Genomic DNA, 12,479 nt, shown 5'->3' on the forward strand with positions numbered 1-12,479 from the left:
TCGTTTAGATTCAGATGAAATTATATAAATTCTCTTACATTGAATATGTTCCCTACCGTCTGACGTATTGTGGATTTTAGAATATCAGGGTTTAATATTTGAATGAGCGGACCTGAAATCTAAATAGCACTCACTACCTGAAACCCTGTCTCTTTTTTTCTATCACTTTCGGCATTTTCGCAATAAAAATTGATATTAGTTGTGGCAACGGCGTTATGACATTAACGACATTTCATGAATGCCAACCTTACTCCGTTCTTGAGAAAATTATTTCATGGCCAACCGACTGCTACAATAAATGTGAATGGAGTATGGGTATTATGTGTATGAATGTGCCTAAACAAATTCATGATTGATCATTGCTGCACTATTCATTAATGCGGCATCTTCAGGTTTTGAGAAAACTCACATACTTATCATTCGTTTGCAATCTTTCCAATTATAGTGTGAACTTCTAAGCTTCCTGTAGAGATGGCGCCATAAGTTCATAAGATCGATAATTCAAATTTTGAATGAGTATCAATATATCAATAGAGTGAAAAATAATAAAAACAGAATGAAGAGTGTTTTCAATGCATTTTTGAATAATTCAATGAAATCAATATGGACTAGAAAACTTATGACTTTCAGGAAAAATCTCTAGATGGAATGACCAAATTTATTTGGAATTGCGATTATTCAAAGGTGAAAAATAAAAATGGCGATACTATGACACAAATTTATATATTGCGATCCATATTTTCAACCAAGTTGAAATAAACAAACGCGCTCGTCTAATGCATTGCGCGTCGCTTTCAAAGACGCCTAGTTCCGGCGTCGTCCACCGTCCCAGATGGAGCTACCGACGCCCGACCGATTGTCATTTTCCCCGACTGTTTTCAGTGAATCAAGATACCGAGTAGAAGACGAACGGATTTACCGTCGCACCGTTTTTTTTATATTGACGTTTTGTACGGTTAATTTGACGTTTCTCCCATAGCATACTGTGATACAGGAAAGGTCCCGTTGGCTCCGCAGATCTCTCGCGACGTGCCTGAACGGGAAAACGGCATAGGAACCATGGAAAATCGCACGCTTTTCCGACAGCGAGTCGCCTTAACACACAGCCTTATTTTGAATTTTTTGCGTAGTTTCTAAGGTGCCGACACAGCACGCAATACGTTTTTTTTTTCATCCGGCTACACGGTCATTATGCATCGATATCGTTCGGTTTTTCAACTGATGTCACAACGAATTCAGGAATTTCCATTACGAATTTAACGGTTTTCGAAATGTACATCGAAAAATTGATATTTTGATTCACGCGTTAACCTTGTCTTGTTCGACGATGATGGTGAAAATATCGGAAAATTCTAGTCGGGGGAACCTTTCCAGGTGGTAAAACTTTGATATGCCAGTAAGGAGAGGTTTGGTAGCTCCAAGGACTACGTTAATTGAGACTATAATCAGGAAGTTCGATACAGACAGTGAGTATTTCAATTTTTCAATGTTCAGCACGACGGTTTTCTCCACATTTTCGCAATTTTATTTCAGCCGGAGGAACGGAACCAGGAAGTAATCAATAAGAATGATTTATTCGATTATAGTTGTTCTATACATAGATACCTTTCCCAAAAATACCACCTGATCTGGTTATGGTTCAAGGACTATCTTAATTGCCCGAAGATTTTGCCAAGAATTGGGGATTTATTTCAATGAGCTTTATTTGATGTGGGATTATTTAGGTATGGTTAGGATTTGATGTCCTTTCGTAATGACTTTGTTGACGTTAGCTAATAAGTACAGGAATTATTCATGAAATTTTTTTCATCCAGGTGAAATCTGATGGAAATTTTTTTTTCCATTTACATGGATGCATAATAAATCGAACCCTGACAGCTGGTGTTCAGTAAAATTGGTTTATTCTTTTTGTTCTTATTATAATTCACTTGTACTTGAATTGAAAATTATGAACTCGTGAAACTAAGGCGAACCAAAAAATTTGATGAATGAAAATAGAAAGCCATATCATAAATGTCCTAACACTCAAACTTATCAAGACTGTTCCCGGAAGAAGTTGATATGTTATTGCGGATCTACAGCACCTTCTGGTATACATTTTATTATACCTTTTATTCTTTTAATGATTCAGTGGGTTGATTCCATGTGAACGCTTTTTGAAACTTCGATTAAATCCGAGAATATTGAGTGTTGCGTGGAATTGATTTCATGTAAAGTTACCCAGTTGATTCACATGAAATCATAAAGAAATATTTGTGCTCTTTTTTTTTTAGTATACAGGATTCGACAATTCTCTCGTTTTTAAAAGCAATTACAAAAAACAATTGAAAGAAAAATGATCCTAGGCCTGTATTTGAAAAACGCTTTTGCACACATGCACAATGCAGAAATAATTTTTTTCTACAAGCATGTGCGTTCAACCCTTTACCGTCACACATTTCAAGTCGCAAAGGATCATTTTCCAAAACGGTGCGGGAAAAATGCCTGCAATTTCTTTCCAGCATATTCGTTACGAACGAAACGATATACAGGGTGAGCGTTAAGGAATGGATTATATGGTACCTGCGTGTAGATGACGTTGTGGTGTTTCAGAAAGATATGTTTTATATTCAGTAAAACTTCTTCGGTTTTCGAGATATTCGAGATTTAAAAAAAGTTATACCCTCTGTCACTCTTTTTCATTGCAAGACACAAATGAAGACTTTTCTGAATCTGTTTTTTGAATGGTATTCCTGGATGGATGTGCTATCGAATGTAATTCATGATTTTCGGGGCTCATTCATAGTTTTTTCTTTAAAAAAAGACCTAACTCAAATTTCTTGTTTTGCTTTTTTTTCCTAACGTGGAGTAGAAAAAGGTCACCTGATTGCGAAATTGGGAAAAAACATGCATGTTCCATTGTGATCCCGAAATGGTATAAATCAGTGTATTTCCAGAATTTTATTCGAAATAATTTCCCCAGAGTCAGCCCTTTTTTCTGTAGTTTGCTGATAATCCCTACGATTTTTAACGGCTTATAATTCCTTCAATTGTTCTGAAAACTATCATTATCCCCTCTAAATGTGTGGAAGTAGAGTGGTTCAGTGGTTTATATATACAGGATGTATTTATAGTTGAAGCTTTTTTCAACAGAAGGTGGAACTGGTCAAAAAGACAAGGTTGAGGAAAAAATTTGTGATTAGTGATTACTGAAATAGATCCTAATACGATCCTAGATCATTTTTTATCTCAATTATCGTGGGAATGAAAATTGAAACTTTTTTCAATATTAAAAACCCTAAATCATTTTATTAAATGGCTTATTTGAATACCAACTGACAGAAGATACTTAGGACCAAGTGTAAAAAAATGAAATATTAGTTCAAAATCTCACCAATAAAATTCGTCCAAATCATTCACGAATTTTTTCGCATCAGTCATCACAATCTTCTTCTTGCTCGAACCCTCCAACAATCGTAGTAAAAATTTGCTGAAATAGGGTAACAATAATAGCACTTTGTCAACATAAGCACTTTTAATAAACTGTCTCAATTTTCTACACTGTTTTCACGCTAAATCGCACGATACAATGTTTTATGATGCATCTAAACAGGTAGATTCGGATGTTCCGAACCATTTATTGTCCAGCTGTATGTTTATGTTCTGTTTTTTTTTATCCGATGCCGTCCAGTACTTTTTCGAAATTTAAGGAGTTGCAGCGCAGCCATCTTGAATATTTTATGTAGACAATATTTGGTGAAATAACTTACTTTGATGACTTCTACTTTCTGTCAGAAAATTTCCTGTATCTCTCTGTCTCTCAGTATCAAATAAATCAGTTTATCTTCACTCCCCTGAATATGCTACTGAGATATCCAAACAGGAAACACGTGTTAGTGAAAATCATAGATTTCCATTTTATTTTGACTAATCAAATACTTAGTATACACTCATTTCAATAGGAAACTCACTCATTTCGAAGTGAAATCCTATTTTAATGCGAGATTAATTACATATTAATGAACAAATTGTCCTCTAGTATAATAAGCTTGAAGTAATGTTTTCATGAGGCAGAGCTGTTAGCAAAAAAGCCTATGAAACTTTAGAACAAGGAGGTTTTGTGGGGAGTGTCGACTACTAAATTAGTTGAGTTAACTTCATCGAATTATCTTGTTTTATTTATTGAAGAGAAGTGAAAAATAAATACAAATCAATATGACTAGGTGGAACTTAATAGATTAATAGTCATAATTGAAATATTATTAAAGACATAATATCAATTCAAATATTGAGACATTTTTTCAATTATTTAAAACAATAATAGGATTATTTGAGCTATTTCCCTCATTTTATCCTATTCTAACAAACGTTTCGGCCAGCATTTGCTAGCCATTTTCAGGGAATCTAATGTTATTGGTCGAAGAAGATTTGACTTATCAGTAGAATTTCAATCGAAGAAAATTTATCAAATTTGACAGTTTTTATTATCACTATCAAATGAACTTGCTCCATTTCAGAACTATGGTTAATATCAAGAGATTTCTTGAAGACGGAGGGCAAAAGCTAATCGAAACATCGTATGGAAAAAGCTGAAATGATAGAAGTAGATCAATGAATCCTTCTAGAAATTTTCCATCATCAATTATTTCACGTCAAGTACAGATTATGACAAAACACACGTGAACATTTTATATGGAACTAAGCTTATCAGTATTTATTGCTAACAATGATTTGGATGGTCAAAAACCCAGTTTTTGATATAGGTCGCATGTGCACCTAGTAAAATCTTATTCTGTCTAAATTGAATGTTTGGTAGCTTTTTTCAGTGCTCTGATGAAATTGGAACAACATAACTTAATTCTTTCATCAAAGAAATTTTTTACTACAAATAGATAACTCAGTACGGATGAGTAGAGTATACCTATAGAGAAGTTTTTTTGAACTGTTCTTGCCCCACATTAAATGTGGAATCAAGCAATGAATAAATCAAGACATAGTCACGACAGTTATAAAGGTTACCGTATAATGTGATTTCATAGAGAAGTTCGATTTTTTTTCATCTAGTGAATAATAAATGAAACAGGATTATGAACAGATAGTTACCTTGATTCTCTACAACTGTACTTCGATAAATAATTGTAATTGTGTGTAAAATTTTGATTGATTCGAGGCTTTGAGATCAGAATATGTTCAACATACTGTCACTACACCATTTCCAGTTATAATTCAGAAATGATAAATTGAAAGTCAGATTTGTCACGTTTATTACGGAAACCATCAGTGTGTAACAGATTTGTCAATTTAATTTCAAAAATGCTCATTTAAAATTCAGTTCAGAAAACATCAAATGTAATTCAGAGTATTCAATATCGGAAGCAATAAATTATTTATTTGTACCTCAGACCCCGTCATTGGTAATTCATTAAATACGAAAATGAACGAATATTATTCAATGTTATGTACTTGTTACTTGTCTTCAGGGCTCATACGGTAGCTCAGTACAGGGTAATTGATTATAAATGCCCCTCCTCTCTCTTTAAATTTTTTGTGCCACCTTGTAGTAGGAAGATTGCTACAAAAGTTTTATGATTCGAAATTAATTGTTGAAATAATTTATTTTCATATACGCCGTTTCCACTTGTAATTACGAAATAATTAATTGAAATTTAGAAAACATCACTTGTATTTCAGATTGTTCAAGTTCATTTCGGAAAACATCAAATCATTTTCAGAAATGATCATTTGAAATTCAGTTTCGTCAAATTTGTGTCAGAAATCGTCAATTGTAATTCAGATCAGTGAGATTTATTTCCGAAATCGTCAAATGTATTCCAGAAAACATCAATTGAAATTCAGAAAACATCACATGTATTTCAGATTATTCAAGTTTATTTCGGAAATATCAAATCAACTTAAGAAATGATCATTTGAAATTTTAAATTTATTTTGGTCAAATTTATTTCAGAGAGTGTCAATTGTAATTCAGATCAGTCAGATTCATTTCAGGAACTGTATTCCAGAAAACATCAATTGAAATTCAGAGAACTTGTATTTCAGATTATTCAAGTTCATTTCGGAAAACATCAAATCTAATTAAGATTAATCAATTCAATTTCAGAAATGATCATTTGAAATTTAGTTTACTCAAATTTATTTCAGAAATCGTTAATTGTATTCAGATCAGTCAAATTAATTACAGAAATCGTCAAATATAAATTGTGATGATAGTTTAGTGTCTGAAAATATAATGAAATGAAAGGTTTAGCGGCATGCAGACCTGTCTGCATGCCGCTAAACCTTTCATTTCATCGTCAAATATATTCCAGAAAATATCAATTGTAATTCAGAAAATATCAATTGTAATTCAGAAAGAAATTAATTGAATTAAGTATGGGTTAACAGATAATTAATGTGCCCATTTGAAATTAAATAATAAGATATGTGAAAAGAAATTTAGAATCATAAAAATTTTGTATGAATATTTTTTTACAAGGTGGAACAAAAAGTAAAAGAGAGGGGAGTGTCATTAATTAATCAATCACCCTGTAAGGAGCTATCAAATAAATCCTGTAGACAATGTGGGTAATTAACACATAGATAACCTTGAATAATATTCCTAATTTCTGAATTACCAATGACGGTTTTTAAATAACAAATGATCAATCAGTTTTAAAATTGATGGTTTCTGGTTTCTGAAATCAAATTGACTAATCTGAATTATATTTCATGTTTTTTGAAATAAATGTGACTAAACTGAATTTCAAAAGACCATTTCTGAAATTAAATTGACCTATTTGAAATATACTTAACGAGTTTTGGAATGAACTTGACTCATTTGAATTTCAATTGATTATATCTGAATTACAACTGAAAATGGTGTAGTATCTGTTAATGCATAATTAAATCAATAAATTTCATTCGGAGCCACATTTAATTTTTTCTGAAATACAATTGACGATTTCTGAAATGAATCTGACTGATTTGGATTAAAATTGACGGTTTCTGAAATAAATGTGACTTGTATTTTGAATTGACATTCCTGAAATTGAATTGACTAATCTGAATTACATTTGATGTTTTCTGAAATAAATGTGAGTAAACTAAATTTTCAAAGACCATTTCTGAAATTAAATTTACTTATCTGAAATATAATTGACGGTTTCTGAAATGGATTTGACTAATTTGAATTTCAATTAATCATAATAATATCTGAATTATTATACAACTGAAAATGGTGTAGTATCTGTTAATGCATAATTAAATCAATAAATTTCATTCGGAACCACAATTGATTTTTTCTGAAATACAATTGACAATTTCTGAAATGAATCTGACTGATTTGAATTAAAATTGACGGTTTCTGAAAAAAATGTGACTACTCTGTATTTTGAATTGACATTCCTGAAATTAAATTGATTAATCTGAATTACATTTGATGTTTTCTGAAATAAATGTGAGTAAACTAAATTTCAAAAGACCATTTCTGAAATTAAATTGACTTATCTGAAATATAATTGACGGTTTCTGAAATGAACTTGACTAATTTGACTTTCAATTGATTATATCTGAATTACAACTGAAAATGGTGTAGTATCTGTTAACCCATAATTAATTCAATAGATTTCTTTCGGAATTACAATTGATTTTTTCTGAAATACAATTGACGATTTCTGAAATGAATCTGACTGATTTGAATTACAATTGACGGTTTCTGAAATAAATGTGACTGATCTGAATTTCGAATCAACATTCCTGGAATTAAATTGACTAATCTGAATGAAATTTGATGTTTTCTGAATTGAACTCGATTAATCTGAAATATAGGTGATGCTTTTTGAATTTCAATTGATTATTATTTCTGAATTACAACTGCAATGGAGTAGACATTTTTGGAATATCGCAATAATTCCTATTCCCACTACGGCGCATTCTCTTATGAGGATAGATCAGAATTATCGAGGTATCACACTTCCACTTGCTACAACCACATACTGTTAGTTAGATTGTTAGATGTGAGTGAAGATTCGTGCCTTTATTGATTGCTTCAGTTCTCACTATCTCCATATCTACGAAATAGTTCAAATAATCTGCTTTATTATCGTAGTGAAATCCAGGAAGACATTTCGGTACCCCAAAAAAACCATAAAGTTGCCTGTTATTGCCGTTCAGCATGACATAAATTAAGTACCGTCATAAATTTCTTCACATGCACGTCTTCGCGAACGTCTGCAAAAAGCTACCTTCCGAAAGCCCTGGAGTTAAAATGGGTAAAACCGCACTATAAGGCTGTGTGGTAAACTGGGAAATATGGAAATATCCTAGCTGTTATGATATTTCCGAAGGCAGACAGCGAAATTATTGATCTTCTCTGTTCAGTCCTCTTCAAGCGCTTTCTTATAGGGCAGAGCTTTCGAGGATATCCAAATGTTCTTCAACCAGATAACACAGCATTGGGAAATACTCATAATAATAATAATAATAATAATAATAATAGTTTATTAATCCTGTAAGACAAATTAATGTATAGGATAAGTCACAAAAAAGAGAAGGAAAAAAAGAAATACATGGATCAACCAATCATATTAACATCATTAAAATAATCTTTAACAGTATAATAACATCTAGTTAGCATCAACTTTTTCACACATTTTTTGAACTTTTTTCCGTCAAGAGATTGGATACTGACAGGCAAGTGGTTGAAGATTTTGATACACTTATACAGAGGAGAACTTTCATATTTTGTTGTTTTGTGCTTAGGAATATATAGGGTTCTCTCATTTCTGGTACCGTATTGATGAAAACTGGACAACTGGACAATATCTTTTTCATTTTCCTTAACATACAAAAGACACTTCATAATGAAGATAGACGATAACGTTAATATATTGTTTTCAACAAATATAGGTCGACAGGACGAACGTGGGGGCATATTAAATATCATACGTAAAATTCTTTTTTGAATTATGAAAGCTCTCCCAACATCCGAAGAGTTTCCCCACAGTAAAATATTATAAGACAAATGGCTATACACTAAACTATAATAAACATTAATCAGTGATTCTAATGGGAGTAAAGCTCTTACCCTACTGATGGCATAATAGGAACTATTAAGTTTTTTACAAACAGAATCAACGTGTACATCCCATTTCAAGTTGTTGTCCACATGAATGCCAAGAAATTTGCTGGCATCTTTAGATAGGATAGCGCTATCATTATGGTGAATAACTAGCTTACGATCACTTTGTACGATTGTGAAGTAAATACATTCTGTCTTATCAATATTAATCATCAGCCTATTTTTTTGACACCAAGTTACAAAACTTTCTAATAGTAATCCGCACAACTCCTGAAGTTCGTCCACCGTTGCTGCCGAAACTACCATTGAAGCATCATCGGCAAACAAACTCAACAAAAACCTCCCCAACGCAGATGAAGGGCGTCCACACTGGAGCAAATTCAGGAACATCGCTTTCAAATTAACTGGGAGATCGTTCACAAAAAGCAAAAAGAGAAGAGGCCCAAGTACAGATCCCTGCGGCACTCCCAGCCTCACATCATGTTCTTCCGATATGGAACTTCCAACCTTCACAAACATAGACCTTCCCTCGAGATAACTCTGGAGCCAATCCAAAAATACACCCCGAAAACCCAGGTTGTAACACTTGTCAATTATAAAGTCAGGTGGAAGACTATCGAATGCTCGCGAAAGGTCAAAGAATAGACCTGCCACATGCAATCCGCTATCGAGACATTCATACACATAATCGACGAAATAAATTGCAGCTGTTTCTGTTGATCGACCAGCTCGGAAACCATGTTGGGCATTATCGAGAATATTGAATCAGATATCAGATTTGTGGATGACTGTGTACTCAGTAACATGGAAATAAAAAGCATTTTTAATAGTACCAATTATTACACGGTTTTCCATCAATAAAAAATCTCAATGTGAGTTTTCTGTTCAAGGAGACTGTCAGTTTATGGATAAGTTTTTCTGAAAAAATTCTTCACGCTTCACAAAAGATATCCCCACAATACACTTGAGGTATTCTCTTGGTAAGATAGTGAAAATGCAAATCGTAAACTTGAACTTCCAACATGAAAAAAATTTTTGATCTGTGAATTTTTTTTTCTATTATTATAAAATAAAATTGATGTGAAGTACGAGGATAAATATATTGAAAAATTCTTACAGGATATTTCATAAGTCGTTGGCCATAGCCTAACGTTGAATGCAGGTCATCCAGGCCTTTCAGAAAACTTGCTTATTTTGTTTCCTAAGGCTAATAGTTTCGGAGATACAGGGTGATTCATGAATATTGACCTAAATTTGCGATAGCCATAACTCTGGAATGCAAGGTCCGATTTCGATCAAATTTTATGTGTTTGTTCACTTCAGAAAGCTCTTTCAAACTGTTCATGGAATATCAATATTATCAGGGCAGTACTCAGAATATCATGATTTTTCATTCAAGCCCAAAATCTATATTTTTTACATCCCCTACAGAGATTTTCTTACTGCCATGAAAAACTACATAATTTATTCTAAGAAATTCAATTTTCACTTTGCACGGCACACTTGTCACAAGGGAATAGGGGCCGGACGAATTCATATTTTATGTCATTTTTTCGAAATGCGGTCCTGTTTTTATTCCTTCGGTGATAATATTTATTGTCCTTTGTCAAGATTCTGAATTATTTTGAATTCTATTCAATTCTTCGTTATTTTAAACTCTCAGCACATACTGAGTGTTCGTAAAATAGTGTTTAAGAGTATGCAAAGTCGAGCTGTGAATTCTTTTCAAGTATTCATATTGAATTTAGATGCAAATTATGTAAACCATCTTGGAAAATGTAATCCGTAAGTCTATTTGCTTCATAACACACATAAATATTGAAATTTATTCTTCAACAATGAAAATGTACTCTCATAAGAGACGTTCGAAATAGAGTTCTTCCATCTCGACACATTTCCTACCCCTTAAAATCAGATTATTTATTGCCCGCATTTCGAAAAAAATTACATAAAATATGAATTCGTCCGGTTCCTATTCCCTTGTGAGAAGTGTGGCATGCAAAGTGAGAACTGAATTCCTCAGAATAAATTATGTAGTTTTTCATGGCAATAACGAAATTTCTGTGGGGGATGTAAAACATATAGATTTTGGGGCTTGAATGAAAAATCATGATATTCTTAGTACTGCCCTGAAAATATTGATATTCCATGAACCGTTTGAAAGAGCTTTCTGGAGTGAACAAACCCATAAAATTTGATCGAAATCGTACCTTGCATTCCAGAGTTATGGCTATCGCAAATTTAGGTCAATGTTCATGAATCACCCCGTAACTCCGAAACTAATAGCCTTAGGATACAAATAGGATACAAAACAAGCAAGTTTTCTGAAAGGCCTGGATGACCTGCATTCACCATTGGGCTATGGCCAACGACTCATGAAACACCCTGTAGAACCAAACAAAATTTCAATGTCAAAATATTTTATTACTCAACATATTCTTCTGTTAATTGGATTCATTCATCACAGCGAACGTTCGAAGTCTCTAGACCTTTCAAAAAAATATGTTTCTTCTTGCTCTGCAAACCTGACACAGCTCCACAGCTTTTATTACCTCCACGTTGGAAGAAAATTTACAACCTTTAAAACTTTTTTTCAGTTAAGCAAAGAGATGATAGTCGGATAGAGCCAAATCTGGTGCATAAGGGGGGGTGTTCTAGTAATTCAAACCCTAAATCACGTATTTTTTGCATGGCAACATGAGACATGGGACATGTGCAAGGGCGTTGTCCTGCAAGAACAAAACACCGTTGGCTAGCATTCCGCGTCTTTTCTCTTTAATTTTTTTCCGTAGAGTGGTCAGTAATGTCGAGTAGTAATCTCCAGTTATTGTTCTACCCTTGTCCAAAAAATCAATTATGATTACTCCATGGCAATTCCAAAAAACCGAAGCAAGAACTTTTCCAGCAGATTTTTGGACACGAAACTTCTTTTTCTTGGAGAACCAGAGTGTCGCCATTCCATCCATTGTTGCTTTGTTTCTGGATCATAGAAATGTATCCAACTCTCATCCATAGTGATCATTCGGTTTAAGAAGTCTACATCGTTTTCAAATCGAGCACAACGCGATGCTTCTACCCTTGCACACTCTTGGTCAGCATTCAAACTTTTGGTGATCCATTTATAAACATTCGTATGAAATATTCAATGCTTCCGATATCCGTTTAGCCCAATTCGACGGTCTGATAAAATCATGTCATGAACTGCATGGATATTTTCGGGGACTGACACAGAAACTGGCCTTCCCGATCGGTCATCATCTTCAATGGGAAATTAGAAAATTTACCTCTTTTGAAGCTTGCAGTGCAGTTTTTCACGGTCGCATACGAAGGACATTGATCACTAACATCGAATTACTCGAAAACGGCGCATTATACGAGAAAATATCAGGAATACTTTTATTTTACAAAACGTTCAGATATTCAT

General features: G+C 33.3%; 1 protein-coding gene across 6 annotated transcripts in view; it reads left to right on the forward strand.

The window, feature by feature from the left end:
- The first annotated feature begins 877 nt into the window (after positions 1–877).
- LOC123319862 (potassium voltage-gated channel subfamily H member 6) overlaps positions 878–12,479 on the forward strand; it is a 186,666-nt gene continuing 175,064 nt past the window's right edge. For all 6 annotated transcript variants that reach the window (XM_044906868.1, XM_044906874.1, XM_044906871.1 and 3 more), the window contains exon 1: positions 878–1,466. In XM_044906868.1, coding sequence (XP_044762803.1) covers positions 1,391–1,466 — 76 coding nt within the window. In that variant the 5' untranslated portion in view covers positions 878–1,390. The remainder of the gene's footprint in view (positions 1,467–12,479) is intronic.

The sequence above is a fragment of the Coccinella septempunctata genome, chromosome 9 (assembly GCF_907165205.1).
Source record: "Coccinella septempunctata chromosome 9, icCocSept1.1, whole genome shotgun sequence".
In the NCBI taxonomy this organism is placed as follows: Eukaryota; Metazoa; Arthropoda; class Insecta; order Coleoptera; family Coccinellidae; genus Coccinella; species Coccinella septempunctata.